The following is a 17,977-nucleotide window of genomic DNA, read 5'->3' on the forward strand; positions in this document are numbered from 1 at the left end:
CAGGAATTTTTTTTTTTTTTTTTTTTTTTTAATTGTCAGCCTGAGGTCTTTCTCCTCTCTATCTCTTTCTCTCTTGAAAACACACACACACACACACACACACATCACAATAAGTTCTTTTTTTTTTTTTTAATATTTATTTTTTAGTTATCGGCGGACACAACATCATTGTTTGTATGTGGTGCTGAGGATCGAACCTGGGCCGCACGCATGCCAGGCGAGCGCGATACCACTTGAGCCACATCCCCAGCCCCAATACAGGAATTCTTAACAGAATTTTACAGAACTATGAGATTCACAAATATTTCATGGAAAAAATGCATACTCGTCTCATGAATCAAGCGAACACATAAGTTTTGTGACTTTTGTTCAAAATCAAGTTTTTTTAACATTGGTTATCTTTAAATGATTAAATATCATTGGTATTTTATTGTCTTATAATAACTTGAATCTGAAAATTGTTAGCAGTATAAAACAACTTTCTTGAAAAGTTGTAGATTATTGGTTCTTTTAGTCTTCAATGCATAGTATAATTCTGATGTATATAATATGTAAAAATGTATAATATACTTGTGTCATATGAGGTACTTAGTTATCAAATCACAGAGATTTTAAATCCAGAGACCATATGTTTTCTGTATCATTATGATTTTCATGTCAGAGATTACACTTTTTCTTTTTAAGCTAAAATATTTTTAGGTAGTTTAATCACATTAATTTTACATGAGAAAAAGCTGGTTATTAAAAAAAAAAAAACTAGTCCTTTAACTAAGAGGGTGTTTATATTTGTAGCTTTATTTAATTCTATTGGGTTTTTTTAATTTGCATTAAAATTTAAAGACTGTTTAATTTTTCTTCATAATTTTCCTACTCGTAGCTTTTTTACATAATAGTAGTAATTTAGGTGCTCATTCTAAGAAAATCACATCCTTAAATCATGTAGACTTTGGAAGTGTACCAAGCCAAAAGTGTTATTAAAAACTAGTTATTGTTAATTGGTGAAATTGAAGTTTTTATGGCCAGACTTCACACATTTGATTGATATCTGTTCCCCACCCATTTACTGAATTTTTGTCTAGCCTTATGCAAGGTTAGAGTGGGGGATTATTGTGTCCATGATAAGTCTTATTCCATTGTCTCCTTATGTGTTAACCAGAATACCAAAGTATTTATACTGATGAATACAATTTTTATGAATAGATCAGTTCATGAATATAGTTTAACCCCCCAAAATTCATATATATATATATATATATATATATATATATATATATCTACTTCGTTAACATTTAGATCAGCGTAGATGCAGTTTTCCCTTACTGTTAGCCAAGCAAAGTCAAATTTAGTTCATGTATGATAATTCTTTTCTTTTTTTTAATATTTACTTATTTATTTATTTTTAGTTTTCGGCAGACACAACATCTTTGTTTGTATGTGGTGCTGAGGATCGAACCCAGGCCGCATGCATGCCAGGCAAGCGCGCTACCGCTTGAGCCACATCCCCAGCTCACTATGATAATTCTTTTCTGTGCTCCTTGTGTTTTTTCATCTACTTTTAACTTGTAGACAAAGATTTTTTTTTTGCTTTGTTTTCACTCAGAAATTTTTATAAAACATCTGTATAAATTTGTCACTTGAAGCATCGTAATGCCTATTCCCTCCTTCCAGAGAGAGAAGCTTTGTTAAGTTTGATTATAAGATTATTATACTCTGGCTTTGTTTTAATTTGTATAAGGATAAACTTTTATTTTAAAAAAATGAATTCTGAGTACTTTGGAGGCTGCTGCCAACTTATTCATATTAATGAGTAAGATTAGAAGTCTGTCCTTAGGCTGTTATTTGTTAAGTAGGGATTAAATAATTTAACAGTTAAAGGTGCTTTTAAACAATTTCTTCCATCCTGGAAAAATAAAAAATATATATATTTGTTCAGTAACAGTGACACACTGTGGCAAGAGAGGGGTACTTCAGTTGCACACTGCTTTTGATAAAGTCCTTGAGTTTTTGTTAATCAAAGAGATAGTAATCAGGGTCAGATTAAGATCCTTTTTACATGTAATTATCCAACTAATAGCAATCACTTAGTTTTTCTTTTCTTCCCCTTGAGAAAGTAATTGTTTTGAAAATGATTTTTTTCTATGTAAAACTGGAATAGTAGTTAAGAAGAAGAAAGTAAAGTAGATCCAAAATTGTACCAGAGATACCCATCATTTAAGATATGTAGAGCATCATCTGTTTGTATTTCAGACCATATAAATAGGATCATCTTTTCTGGGCTTATCATTAATTTTTTTATTTTTTTGTACCGGGGATTGAACTCAGCTGTTCTAAAATCACTGAGCCACATCCCCAGCACTTTTCTGTATTTTATTTAGAGACAAGGTCTCGATAAGTTGCTCAGGCTGGCTTTGAACTCAGGATCCTCCTGTCTCAGCCTTTCAAGCTGTGGGGATTATAGGCATGTACCACTACACCCAGCTAAATTCATATTTATTAACATTCTGTATTTTCAGGGTACTTTGTTTTTCTTAAGTCCCCCTGCCCCCCACTTTTTTTGGTAAAGCTAAGTAACTTATCAGATTGTTAATGCTTTTTAAAGTGTTCAGAAAACAGGTGGCAACCGAATGTTCTTAATACCTTTCCTTAAATGATACCCTCTCTAATGTTAATGAAGATACTGTGTAAGAAAATAGAACTGGGTTTCTATTCTTTTGTTAACTTTGGTTTTTATTACTTATAACACACTTAGGATTAACAAGTTAAATATTTTTATAGGTTTATTCTTCCCCAAAATTTATATCCATCACTTTTCCCCAGTCTGTTTCCCACATGTTATTGCTTTTAGAGCTTTTGTCTGATTCTTACCACCTCCATATAGCTGGGTAATATAATTACATTTTTTTGTCATGTGTAAGCCTTATTGTTTACATAACCACATGGATGAACAGATTGGTGCTCCTCTTATTGTTGACTTCATTTCACATGTCATTTCCAATTCCTGAGTTTTACCAATATGCTGATAATATAGTAAGTTTGAAGATCATTTGTGGTGTTTGCATTATTTTAACTATGTAAATGCCTTCCTGGATGAGCTGTGTAAGGCAGTATATGGTTATTTTTGCTGTTTCTTGAATTATTAGTTTAGTTTTCCCTGTTGGCTTGTTTTTGTCCTTCCAGTAACTAGTGATGTGTTCTTTTATCAGAAAGCAGTAATGTCTGTTTCATTTTTGTGTTATTAGCAGTTGTTGATGCTATATGCCTAGATCTATAATTTAGTAGGGGTTGCAAAGTTAATATTTTAAGACTGTCATTACTACTTCTTTAGGAACTATATATAAAAGAACTTTCCTAAATCTACCTCTCTACATATTTGCTGTTTGTATAAATTCAAAATAAGTGTTTCTTTTGCTTTATTTCTCAGTTCTCTAGTATCTTTATTGGTCACCCCTATTGATTACTTATGTCTTGTAATTTCTGAGTGATCATAACCGATTTATGTCTTTAAAAGGAAGAAAAAAATATTTTTTCCTGGATCCTAGATTTTATTAGTCTGCTCATGATAAGTGCCCTTATAATGCTAGTTGTTTCACTTAAAATTGTTATCTGTTTTTCTTAGTAGCTATAAACCACATGAGAACAGAAACTGTTAGGTCTTTCTAACCACGTACTTTAACCAGTTAGAATGTTATTTGCTAAAATCTAAGAATTTACATAATAAATGGCAGTTGGCTACAGAAGGATGTTCATTTAATTATTTTGAACCTTTAAGGTCTTAAGATTATTTATTCAGAGAGGCATTTGTTACAGTGAGAAGAACATAGACTTTGGCTTCTATTTATTGTCCAACTCTGTGATCTTGGAAATTAAACCTTAGTTTGTTTATCCAGAATTGGTGAACTAATCTTGGAATAGTTAGGTGGATTTAATGAGTTACTGGATAAAATGTTGTAAAAATGTTAAGTAATGCACAGATAACTTAGAATTTCAGTGCCATTTTGTGAAATGCTAAGTTTGCTTTGTGTGTGTGTTTTATTTTGTTTTAGTTAAAATCTTCCAGAACATTAATAATATGGCTTTGGAATAGATTGGATAATTTGTATTTTACCAACTTATTCTAGGATAAAAATTAAAAATGTATATTGTTATAAGTTGCAAAGATGCATCAATATATTCTGGAAATGTTGATTTTCTATTGTGGAGGTTCTCTATGAATTTAGAAATAACTGATCACAGGGATGATTTAGAGTTGTCAGTGTAACTCTTGTTGTTACTTGGAAGAATATGCTAAAAGAAGACATGAATCAAAATCGTGTGGTTTTATCTAGCAGATGGTGTTATTTTAGTTTCTTTTATTCAGTTCTGGATTATGGGATTTTTGGTTTCACCCAACAAGCTTTCAAAAAGCTATTGGCCTTTCTCATCCCCACCTCCTTTTTTTTTGACCCAAGTTCTTACTAAGTTCCTGAGGGCTTTGTTAATTTGCTGAGGCTGGCCTCAAACTTGTGATCCTCTTGTTGCAGCCTCCCACATTGCTGGGATTACAGGTGTGTGCCACCAGGCCAGGAAAAAAGTATTTTCATAATGTTCTTCAAGATGTTTTTCAGCTATTCATATAAAAAATTCTAGTGTTGGTGTATTAAAGTAGTTTTTTCATTTCAAATATTCACCCTCATTTTTTGAAAAACAAATATAAATTTTGAAAGAAATTTTTGCAAAAGTCTTCACACCAAACCATTTATACAATGTTATATTGAAATTAATTTTTTAAGTTTTATGTAATTATTGTTGGGGGCTATAATTAGTTTTTTTGTTCAGCATTGAACCCAGGTCTGCACACAAAACATTAGGCAAGCACTCTATCCCTGAGCTGTGTCTCCAGCTCCAATAATTAACTTTTGATTCATGTAATATCTTTTCAAGTAATAGTCTCAGTTTGAGAACAAAATATCAAGTGAGAAATAAATGGAGTTTTGAATACTATGGGTGGGTTGTACTTTGATGATGGATATGGTAAAAATATGCTTTTGTAAGATTAACAGGTCATAAGAACTGACAGAAATGAAGACTAGATCAGGTATACAGTATGTGTTGTTAATACAGAAGGGTGAATCTAAGATTTTGAAGACTTGATAGGAGATACTAGCAAACTACTTACTAATGTTTCTTCTATAAAAGAACAGCTGCCAAGGTCAAATTTAGAAATTTGAGATTATGCATTTTGAGAGAGAAAGATATATTTTATTTCAACATAGTTTCAAGTGACAGTAAGATGACAAAGTGAAACATGAATGCAACTGTGCACGTGAAGAATCAGTTTTCTTAGCAGTTCATTAAACTTGATTAATAAAGTTTAACAAACTTTTTTCCCCTCTAAGAATTTGGCTTTTTGTTTACTACATCTAGACTATTAAAATGTTTTTCTTTCCATGCCATAGTTCACAAAGATGTCCAAAACGAATGGCTTATCAGAAGATTTAATATGGAACTGTAAAACACTGATTCAAGAAAGGGATGTAGTTATAAGACTTATGAACAAGTGTGAAGATATTTCAAACAAATTAACCAAACAAGTTACCATGCTTACTGGAAATGGAGGTGGATGGAATATAGAACAACCTTCCATTCTAAACCAAAGGTAACATTTGTTGAACATAGTCACTATTTTATCTCAGTTGTATAAAATATCTGAACTTATTTCTGCATTCTGCCTAGGGGAATTAAATGTGATATAGCAACTAGTGTTAGAGAACCCTCAGTCTTTCCTATAGTGGCACATAAGTTGTATATGAATGGTTTTTTATTGACCCCTCCCCCCAAGCAGGGTATTTTATTCCATCATATCATTATAAACTAATGGGTGGAAATTATTTGGTATTATGTAACTTATGTCTTCCTTGACTGATGACAGATAATTTCTTCTATCTAATCAGAAACTGAAAAGGCATTTTATAGCTCCCTTATACATATATTTGGTGCTTGGGAAAATGTCAATTTCTTAATTATGTCAGTTTAAAGATTTGTATTAGCTCAATTTATTCTTAATTATAAATTAAATGAAATAATTAAAATGTCCCATATTTGTGGTAAAATGTTTGAAATATTTTAGAAAGCCCAGATTTTAAAATCTTTGGCAGTAAAAATACATCAGATAGGAGAAGGATTAAGTATATTATATAAATGTAATATTCCCCAAACTGCTACTTTCAGTAAAATACCTTATCAGAATTCTTGCAAAAATAAACACGAAAAATTGTCCAGTTGTTAATACATACTAAAATTACTTTTTATAATTATGAACTCCTATGTTTTTGCATGATATTGGGGGCTTGGGGTTGGGAAAATGTTTTGAACTTCCTTTAAAGGCTTATTTAAATAGTTGGAGACTAAGAACAGTTCAGAATACTTCTTTTTAAAAAAATACATGAAATTGTTTGCTCTGATGTTATTTATAGTGGCAAAACCGTGAAAACAGTCAGAGTTCCTAAAATCAGGGAACAACTGAAATGAATTATGGCTTATCCATACTGTATAATGGTGTGCAATTTAAAAAATGAGTTACATCTGCTTGGAATATTTTTGATAGATATTTTAGTAAGATTAGCATTAGGGTCTTATTAAATGATAACCTTAGTTGTTGATTTTAATTCTGATATTTTTTCTAAGTTAATGATCAAAGCATATTTGCTGATCATTTGTTAATAATTAAAAATTGAGATATGAAAAAGAAAAAAGCACGATATGATTACTGGCCTTCAAAATAAGCAACAATCTTTTCTGTGCCCTTCTAGGGTGCTATGGGATGGTGTAGGGAAACGTGATGCAGTTACCACAAAAGAAGCTCTTTTCTGTTGCATAGAAAGAACTATATCAGCAAATTCATCTCCTAAAAGTGTAGTTGGAGCTGCTGCTTCTTGTTCTCCAGCATTGGATATGGGGAGTTCTTCACTCTACAAGACTTACCCAGTTGAGTCTACTTTATCATAATTTGGATTTTAAAAAATCAAGTGCTTTATTGCATCACCTAAAAATTTCTCTCTAAACCCACACTCACAAAGTCTTGTTACTTGTAAATAGTATGATCAGGTAACACTATCCTTTCCATTAGACTGAGGGTGTTGTTTTTTTTTTTTTTTTTTTTTTTTTTTAATATGAGAAAAACAGTTTTGCTTTGTTTTTTTGGTAAGTGGTCATTGGATTTAATCCAAAGAACTACTTCTAAAAACCTTTATAATCAGTCTTGTTAGGGTTCATTTAAGGAAACTTTTAGGGGGTAGAACTTATTGTCTTGGTTTTTGTTCTCCAGCCAAGTAAGAGTTGCACAAGCAGACTTTACTTGGTGTACCCTAGTCAGGCATTGTGGCTCCATAGTCTAGTAACATTTGCAGTTGTTTCTTTGCCTTGGGAAAGGTTGAATTAGCACAGAGGAAAACATAAAACTGTCCTGATGAATGGAACATACCATACTCATGTTGGTCTCTTTATTTTCTTTGTTATCTATCTATCTATCTATCTATCTATCTATGTTTAGTTATCAGGATTGAACAGAGCCTTGTACATGCTACACAAGAGCTCTACCACTGAATTATACCCCCTAACCTACTTGGATCTTTCTCTTAGCAGATCAGATTTTTTGTAGCAAACTATACTTTGAAGCAGTATTAAGGTTAACTTTTATTTATTTGCCTTTTGGAAATACAGACATTCTTATTAAAAATAGTCTTTGTAGAGAAAAATATTTCTGATGTATACCTCAAAACCTTTGTATATTCATAAATTTTATATTTAAACCTCAAAATTAACATTGCCTGAAGTTAAAATATGAGAGGGAAAAGGAGAGAAATACTCAGAATTTCTCCTGTTTTATTCCTATCAGAGATATAGCCATCTCTCAGGCTTTAGCAATTATGAAATTCATGAGTTTGTTTTGTACTGGGGATTGAACCCAGGGTACTTTACCACTGAGCTATATCCCCAGCCCTTTTTATTTTTTACTTTGAGACACCCAGTCTTACTAAGTTGCTGAGTCTATCCTCAAACCTGAAATTCTTTAGCTTTACTCACTTAACTACAATGATTTCTCAAATGTTCAATATACAGTATATTTAATCAGATATGTCCATTCTATTCTGGGCTAAATCTATCTATCATGTTGTTGTTGTTTATCCTGAGCTTGACAAGATAGGTTCCCTATCAAGTTTTTTGACCGGAGCTGTAAGACCATTTGACATTGATGTGAATGCACACCAATACTGAAGATGATGGTTTGACTAACTCAAAGTACTAGGATGTAATTATTTAGTTTGAATACTCCTACTAGAACAAACTAATGTGGTAGAATTAATGTATGTCAGCTGTGTAATACATAAAATCTAAACTTATGTTCATTTAGTATCCCTAATTTATTTATATATACCACTTCAAACAAGTCTCTCTGCCTTTATGTTACTTTATTTTAAACTGAAATTTAGCACATTATGTGTATTGCCAATCTTACTATTGCAGGCCTTTCTCACATTTAAAAATAATTTAGAAATCAGTTTTCTCAGGCAGGAGATATAAACCCAGTTTAATTTTCACATTCTGAAGAAATTATTAACTCTGGAAGGATATTTTTTTTTCCTCTAACAGAACAAGTAACTTTAAAATAATTTGTTGCCTCCTTTTCTTTCATGATCTCAGAAAATCTTAAAATCATTTTTTTTTCCTTAATGGAAGGTAAGAAATCCTTCGGTTTAGAGGTATTTGTCGCACTCTCTTCAGAAAAGAGCCCTAAATAATTCAGAAGATGTGAGCAAATCTCTACATTCTTATCTGTAAATTGGTGCTCATGGTTCATAAGCAGTCATAAAAATCCTTAGGAAATCTCCAGTGTTAAAGAAAAATGGGAGGGAGGTATGATTATATAGCATCTAAATAGTAGAAACTGTAGGGAAAGAATATAACTATCCTGTTTTAAAAATTGCTCGTAATAAATGGAGTTCAAAATATCTTTGGTGTGGGTGGGTGTGGGTGTTTGTTGTTTTTCTTTTCTTTAGTACTCAAGTTTACAGGCAGTCAACTACCAAGGTACATACCCAGCCCTTTTTATTTATTTATTTTAAAATTTTGAGACATTCTCACTAAGTTGCTGAGGCCAGCCTCAAAGTACTTGAGATTATAGCCACACTCCAATGTGCATTCCCAAAATGTCTTTGTTAAAATTGAATTTTCATTGATCCTTTACATTCAGAATAATTTGTTGTGATACTAAGAAATACAGTTACTTGTAACTTAGACAGATCTAGCAGAGAAGTGTGTGTGTGTGTGTAATACTTACATATATTATGTGTAAATACTTTAGTGTGATAAAGCTGTTAAATGTCCTAATTCTATGTAGTAGATGCTTTTTCCTCTTTTTAGAATTTGATGTGGAATGAGTATCAGTTGACTGTCAACATGTGTTGGTGAGGAAGTAGTTTTTGTTTATTGAGAATATTTCCTGGCTATATGTGATAGGCTGTATGTTGGAATGCATGTTGGTTCTTCAGTGCATTTATAAATGATATAATTGGCCTACCTTATCATGTTTCGTTTTCATGAAATGTTAATTTTATGTGTATAAGATGAATAAATTACTGGAAAGCATTCAGAAAAACAATGGAGAATTCAATATTGATGATAAGGTGGTCAGGGCAGAGAGAACTTTTTCATTTTTAGGATATAGTGGTTAAGAGATGAGGTTTGGACTAGACCTGGGTTGAATACTAGCCTACGCTGCACACATGGATTTGGTTAGCAATATGATATTGGGCAAGTAACTTCTCTGATCCAAGCAAAATTTGCATCTGTAAGATTATTGCTTTTATAGTAGTACAGAAGTTTTATTGGCTAAGAAGGGAAAAGATGAGTTTTTAAAAATGCAACAAAGAACTGTGAATACCTTAGAAATACTGGTGATTTCTTTCCTATAGGTACTTTTATTTTTTAGGTGTGAAATGTTTTATACATTGTATCTCTCACAAGTAAAATACAGATTCTAATTTAAAATGGACATCTTTGATCCCAACTTTCTCTTAAAAGACATTTTGATTTCAGAGTTTGAACCCTAAACTGTTTATTATGCCATGACCTTGTCCAATATTTGTTTATTTTGGGTATATGCTATCCTAGTGAGTGAAATACACTTCCTGAATTAATGTCTGAACCTTAACACTTCTTATCCTTACAACCTCAGGCAGATTACTAAATTATGGTAATAACTACTTTATAGGATCTTTAAAGTATTCGTGTTTTCTGAAAAATGCTAAGTATGTGTCTGTATGTAATAAATATTCAGTAAATAACTACTCTTAATTTTTTAGCCACTTAAACATTTAGAAAAAAATTTTCATTTTGACTCTCCAAAATAAATTGATCATTCCCAGGAATTAGTTTGTTTATGTGTTTCCAAGTTTTGATTTTGACACCTGCATATTAGTTTCTATTCACTAGTGTTCATTGATGTGTAGCAAATTTTCATTTGTACATAGTACACACTTAGATATTACCCATATGCGCACACACTTCAGAATTTACATGTACCACTTGTACTAGGGGTGACTGATATACATTCAGAAAGTATTTATTAAACCAGTCTGGCAAAACAGTGTGTTTGATTTGTGGGTTTTGTCCTAACACTCTTTAAGTTCCTTAATGTGTTAAAATCAAATAAGTACAATTTTGTTTTCTAGGATGAATATTAAGTTAATAATGTTATCATAGTTAATATTCTAATCACTTTTGGAATTAATTAATTTGGTAGCATTACATTATGACCAAATATGGGACTATTATGTAATTTAATTGCCAGAAGAAATAAATCGACAAATAGAATAAATTTGAGAAGAGTAAAAGAATTATTAGATTTGTTTTCTTAAATAGGTATACATAGCTTATAACAGTTAAAAGGTAAGGCTCTGTCTAAGGCATTTGAATTTTTGTGTTCATCGTAAACCTAAACCTCATGTCAGAATATAGTGTAGAAAAACTAATAAAAGTATAAATCTGTAATATTTGGTTATTCTTTCTTTACCAGTTTGTCACTCAAGCCCTATCAGAAAGTTGGTTTGAATTGGCTGGCATTGGTACATAAACATGGACTTAATGGCATTTTGGCAGATGAAATGGTAAGTATGTACTCTGTTACTTGTATTTTGTATTCCAAACATCATTAAAAAGGCATCCTTGCTTTCATTTAAAACATAGCATTTTTTCCTTGCCACTGTAGTTGTAACTGTTATCACTTTAGTATCTTACTCTTTTTCTCATCCCTACTGTTTTTTACTGTTTACTGTTCCCTGTGTTAGTTTTAGCCTTCTGACTCCTCCCCAAAATGAAAACAGATTTATTATGTTTCTTATTATCAAAATAATTAATATCTGTGTTAGAAATTGTACATTACATGAAAACATAAGGAAGAAAATCAAAGTCACCTGTAATCCTACCATTTAAAAACATAATAGTTTGATGTCTTTCTAGATTTCTTCTTTTGTATGTGTTTGTATGTATATATATAACATATAAGTGTATAATATAATATAATATATATATATATATGATACTGATATTTTACTATCTGTGTACTTTTTATATAGCTGCTTTTAAATTTTAATATAACTGTCCTTATCAGTAAATAAATCTACATCACATATTAGCAATATGATTTCAGCCACTTTACTTTTATCAAATGTTTCAGGGTGTGCATTTTTCCCAAATCATATTTGCTTTAAAACTAAGCAAGTTTCTTATAGCCATTACTCCAGGTATGGTCATATAGAAACTTGGCCTTTTTCATTTTGAGGGCCACAGTACTGAGGATTGAACCCAGGGCTTCTCACGTGCTAGGTAAGCAGTCTATAACTGAGCTACATCCACAGTCCCTTTTTAAAATTGTTTATTTATCTACCTACCTATCTGGTTATTTATTTATTTAGAATTTTTTATTTATTTGTGTGAGTTAGGGTCTCAGTAATTTGCCCAGACTGGCCTCAAACTTGTGATCTTCCAACCTCAGTCTCCCAAGTAGCTGGCATTGCAGGCAGGCACCATCATGACCAGCTAAAAACTTGACTTTAACATTTCCTTTCTTCCTCCAGGTATAGTTATAAAAAGTATTTAAATAAAACGAGTCACGCCGTGTACAGGGCCCTGTGTTCAATCTCCAACACAAAAACTTAAGACATGTTCTGTGGATAAATATTTACTGGAGCGGGGGAAAGTAAAATAATATATATGAATATAACATACATATATATTGTACATTTGAGTTTCCAAAATAAATATTTAAACAAAGATAATACTAATTCTCTAGTTACCTTCTAAGGAGATAACATTTAGTATTGTAAGACATATTTCTGTATTTAGTTCATACTCATTCAAACAAAGATTCTTTTTTTAAAAAAATTTTGATTTGTTATATATGACAACAGAATGTATTACAATTCATAATACACATAGAGCACAATTTTTCATATTTCTGGTTGTACACAAAGTAGAGTCACATCCTTTTTGTCTTCTTACATGTACTTAGGGTGATGATGAACATCGCATTCAGCCATCTCTCCTACCCCTATTCCCCCTCCTTTCCCCTCCCTCCCCTTTTCCCCATTGAAGATGCTATTTATCTAATAGAAAAGTGAGTAAAAGACTGTTTCTCCCTCTGAAATTGGCCCACATTCTTTCTTGAATGTATATTTCTTAGCTTTACCTCCAAAACTCTCTCTTTTCTTGAGATAGCCTACGTTCTCTCTTGAAAGTATATTGGTTTTCCTAAATAAATCTGTCTTTAAAAAGAGGAAGAAGAAATGAATAATGTATACAGAATTTCAAAATACTTACAGAAATTAGATATAGAATAAAGAACATTATAGTCATATAACTGGACTTGGGGAATCTTGGGAATGTGACCTTGTCATTGGATCTAAAACTTGTCTTTTATGGGCTGTCTGATTCAGTCACTTACCAAAAGTATTTCTGTGGACTGGGGTTGTCGCTCAGTGGCAGAGTGCATTCCTTGCACATGTGAGGCACTGGTTTTGATCCTCAGCTCCACATGAAAATAACTAAAACGAAGATACTGTGTCCACGTACAACTAAAAAAAAAAAAATTTAAGGTATTTCTATATCCTACAATTATACTTGGTATCAAATAAAGTATACATTACATGGAATTATTTTTATTGCATGTAAAGCACAATATTTTTAAATTGGCTTAGTTATCTAGGGTTGCCGTACAAGAATAAACATAGATAGAGTACTTCAACAACAGAAATTTATTTCCCAATTTATTTTTGGAGGTTGGAGATCCAACATTAATGTCTTATTGTGTTTGGTTTCTCATGAGGCCTCTCTTCTTGGTGTGTAGAGAACCATGTTTTTGCTGTGACCTCGAAGTGTCATTTTCTCTCTGTGTGCCTATCCTTGGTGTCTCCCATCTTAAAAGGAAATCATTCATATTGGTATAGGACACCACCCTTATCACCTCTTTCAAAATTTTCCTCAATAATGGCCCTTTTCTAAATAGTTACATTGGCCATACAGTTTCAACATGTGTATTTTCGGGCACATAATTCAATCCATAAACAGTATAATGTTTAGCTCCCCTGAGGTGTAAAACCTCATTAGCCTTTTTATTAATGAATATTTTATTGGTATCTAATTTACTTGTCAAAAGATGAATTAATGTATAGTTTAATGACTTTCCAAACATACACCATTTTGACCATCACCTAGAACAAAGATTTCCATCATCCCACAAAGTTCTTTAAGTTTTTTTTTTTTTTTTTCCCCTCTAACCATTAGCACTGCCACTTCTACCACCATGGGTTAATTTTTTCTGGTTACATAGCATAGTCAGTATATACTATTTTTTCTGGTTCTTTTGGTGCAATATAATGCTACTGAGATTTAATCTTTGTTCTTATGTGTACCAGTAGTCTATATATCCTTCTTATTGCCATGTGGTATGATAGTCCATGGTATAAATATGCTGCATTTGTTTAACCATTTTTTAATACAAATACAGCTTTATTTTTAATAATCAAAGCTGGGAAAATATTAACCTTTTTTATGGGTAAATGGTAAACAACTTGTGATATATCCATGCATGGAATTTTACTCAGCAGTAAAAAGAAATAATTCATAGATGAATCTCTAAAGCATCATGCTAAGTAAAACTAAGTAGATGAAAAATTTTGTTATTGTATGATTCCTTTTAGATGAAATTCCATAAAAGGATATAGTTTGATGACAGAAGCTGTTTTACTCAGCCTTTTTACCGCTTTGTTTATCTATTATTTTTTGTTGTTGATGATGATAGACCTTTTTTAATTATTTATTTATTTATATGTGGTGCTGAGAATTGAACTCAGTGTCCCCCACATGCCAGGCAAGCTCTCTACCACTGAGCCCCAGCCCTAAATAACCCCTGTTTATCCATTTTTCAGAGTGGAATTCCAAGGTAATAAACCAGGTTAACTCTGGTTAGTTATTTGGCATTTTTAAGCAATAGCTAAAATTATGTTCTTTGTAGGCAATGCAAAAATTCTCCCATATTAATTTATTTCTTGTATGAACTAACAATTAAGGTCTATCATTAAAGTAAGTTTTAGTATCATTTCTAGATTAAAATCAGTTCCATCTGTCATTTGCAGCTAAGAACATAGTAGATATTCTGAGTTGAATTGTGTGAAATTAAAAATAGAGCATAAAATATTTTTTCATTTTGTACTTCCACATTTTTGTTTATTTTTAAATTTTACATTTTAAACTTTTAATTTTAGGGCCTAGGAAAAACGATTCAAGCCATTGCATTCCTTGCATACCTCTATCAGGAGGGTAATAAAGGTCCTCATTTGATTGTTGTTCCAGCCTCAACTATAGGTTTGTAATACTGGAGACAACTATTTTTATAAAATTCATAATGTTTTATATAGGTAAAAGTGTGTGTGTGTGTGTTCTTTTGTATTATGACGTACGTATGTACATTTATATTGGTAATCTTTTTCAAGAAACTAACTCAAATATAAGTCAATTATTCAGATTTCAAATTAATTTATTTTTGAAAAGAAAACAGTACTTTTACAACTAGAGGTATTTATTGAATCACAAGTATGTAATTAATACCTTCTCAAACTACCATTCCATTCTTTCACAATTGATGTAGAAATTAGGGTAAGAGAGTATTTGTGCATGTGAATATAAAATAAAAGCCTTTTCTTTAAATGGGAAGTTAGTAATCACTTGTAAATAAAATAGTTAGCCTTCTGCCTTTTACCCTTAATTTTGATGTCTCTTCAAAACCTCAAGATTTTAATCATAAAGCAGTAATATTTAAGGTTCTATTATAAAAGCAATATCATTGTGCTTATTTATATTTTATTAAGGAATAACTTGTCACTAGTTATTTGACTTCATGAACATTCCCTATTTTAGCAGATGCAAAGTAATCTCTTTTATTTTATAGATAACTGGTTAAGGGAAGTTAATTTATGGTGCCCTACTTTAAACGTGCTCTGTTACTATGGTAAGTGTATGTCATTTTGCTTTTAACTTTGGGAATCTCTCTAAAACTAAAATAAACAATAAATACAATCTAAATGTGTGTATTGTTTTTAAATTCTAGGTTCTCAAGAAGAACGTAAACAAATTAGATTTAACATTCATAGTAAATATGAGGATTACAATGTAATTGTGACTACGTAAGTATCGAGAAAGTTTGGGGAGTGAAGATTTGTGAAGGCCCCAAATTTCAAAAAATATATTTTGTATTAATAATATATAGGAAAGTTTATGCTACAAACTATGTAACAAAAGTAATGGAATGATATATGTTGAGGATGAAGGTTCCCCCCCGCCCCCCGCCCAATTTGGTGTTTAATGCCAACATGAGAGCTTTTTTGTTAGCACAATCAACTCAGTGACAGTGTAAGAAGATTTTATCCACCTAATTCAAAACATAGTCTTTATATAGTAGGATTTTTTCAGTTAAACTTAAAGTAAAATTAGATAATTTATATTTCTAACTTTCAAATAAAAGTTTATAATAAATACAAAGAAACATTATTCTCCCAGTGAAAAATTTGACAGAGAATAGGATTAAAAGTAATTTTGAGTGTGTTAACCATCAAGAGTAGTAACTATTTGGTGTAGGTATCTGGTGGAGAACTTACTGCTTTTATGTTACATTTATTTTATAGATATTTAATGTTTATTTTAACTGTTAATGCTGTTGTTATTTTCTCACTACTGCCATCTTCTGTAGGAGTCTATCTTTAAAAGAATTCATTTAGCCAGACGTGGTGGCTCATGCCTGTAATCAGTAAACCTGAGACAGGAGGATTATATATTTGAGGCCAGTTTGTACAGTTGAGCAAAATCCTATCTCAAAAAATAAAAAGGGCTTGGAATGTAGCTCCATGATAGAGCTCCTGGATTCAGTTTCCAGGAAAACACACACACATGTACACACACAAATTCATCATTATCCCCTACTTCCCCCTCATACTCAGGACTGAACCCAAGAGCACACACTATCCTATAACAACATTCCAAATATTTTTTGTTATTCGAAACAGGGGCTTGCTAAGTTGCCTAGGCAGGCTTCAAACTTGCTTTCTTGTCCGCTCCTCCCAAGTAGCTGGGAACAACAGGTGTGTACCACCATGCCTGGCCAAAATTTCATCTTTTTGTAATAGAATAGTCTTCACATATAGACATACTTTGTGGACCTACTCTGCTGGTTAATGTTTTAAGCACAAACATGTTTTAACTTATGTTCTTTTTTCTCCTTCATAAAATATAACAATTTATAAAGCAAAGTATAACAGTAACAGATTACTTGTAAATTGTACTCAGATTGGCCTCTTCTCAAGTGTGTAGAAATTGTCTAATTACGTTGTAACATTTACCTTATAATTATTTCACCTTTCATAATTTGGTTATATGTACATGGATTATTATTAGATACTAATACATCAAAATTTATTTCAATACCAACTATGTCTAGTACTGACCTTATGGGACTAGCTATTAGAAATATATAAAGATAATGTTTAAAAACTTCATCTCACTAGGCTCCAAGATTCTAAAAAGTATATCCTTTGAAATCTTTTTCTCTTTTGGTGATAGGTATAATTGTGCAATCAGCAGTTCTGATGACCGCAGTCTGTTTCGTCGGCTAAAACTTAATTACGCTATTTTTGATGAGGGTCATATGCTGAAGAATATGGGTTCTATCCGCTACCAGCACCTTATGACAATTAATGTAAGAGAGTGTTTTGTAAAATTGTCTTAGCTGTGATAAAATTTTAGATTCTATAATTTAATATATATAGTATTTTGTATCAGAAGTCGGAAAACTTTTTCTGTAAAGGGCCAGATAATAAATATTTCATATTTTAAGGACTCTATGGCCTGATATTCATTCTTTGTTTTAATGATTCTTTAAAAGTATAAAAACTGTTCTTGGCTCTTAGCTTATAAGCCTCAGTTTACCAGCCCTTGTTCTGTATGATAAACTGTAAAGATTAATTATAGTTTATCTTCTTTCATCACCTCATAAATTGAGGACATAAGTTACTTACCTTTATAATAAAATCATTAGTTTTTATATTGCAGTTTTTATATGAGAGTTGATGATAGCAGACGTCAAGTGTCTAAATTATTAGTCTTTCACCAGAGAATGTTAAATTATCAATAATGGTATAAATTTTCTTCTCTTTTTTCATTCCTATACTGCACAAGGCAGACAAGAAGGGAGTGTCTGTGGAGGGTAGAAAACTAATCTAAATGTTATCTCCATTCACAGGCAAATAACCGTTTACTGCTCACAGGCACACCTGTGCAGAATAACCTGTTAGAACTCATGTCACTGTTGAATTTTGTTATGCCACACATGTTTAGTAGTAGCACCAGTGAAATACGAAGAATGTTTTCTTCTAAGACAGTAAGCATATATGCA

General features: G+C 31.6%; 1 protein-coding gene across 3 annotated transcripts in view; it reads left to right on the forward strand.

The window, feature by feature from the left end:
* Smarcad1 (SWI/SNF-related, matrix-associated actin-dependent regulator of chromatin, subfamily a, containing DEAD/H box 1) overlaps window positions 1-17,977 on the forward strand; it is a 60,389-nt gene that overhangs the window by 29,817 nt on the left and 12,595 nt on the right. For all 3 annotated transcript variants that reach the window (XM_048813624.1, XM_048813625.1, XM_048813626.1), the window contains 7 exons: window positions 5,436-5,635; window positions 11,054-11,144; window positions 14,799-14,898; window positions 15,482-15,541; window positions 15,641-15,716; window positions 17,146-17,281; window positions 17,825-17,962. In XM_048813624.1, coding sequence (XP_048669581.1) covers window positions 5,436-5,635; window positions 11,054-11,144; window positions 14,799-14,898; window positions 15,482-15,541; window positions 15,641-15,716; window positions 17,146-17,281; window positions 17,825-17,962 — 801 coding nt within the window. The remainder of the gene's footprint in view (window positions 1-5,435; window positions 5,636-11,053; window positions 11,145-14,798; window positions 14,899-15,481; window positions 15,542-15,640; window positions 15,717-17,145; window positions 17,282-17,824; window positions 17,963-17,977) is intronic.

The sequence above is a fragment of the Marmota marmota genome, unplaced genomic scaffold (assembly GCF_001458135.2).
Source record: "Marmota marmota marmota unplaced genomic scaffold, marMar, whole genome shotgun sequence".
NCBI classification, from domain to species: Eukaryota; Metazoa; Chordata; class Mammalia; order Rodentia; family Sciuridae; genus Marmota; species Marmota marmota.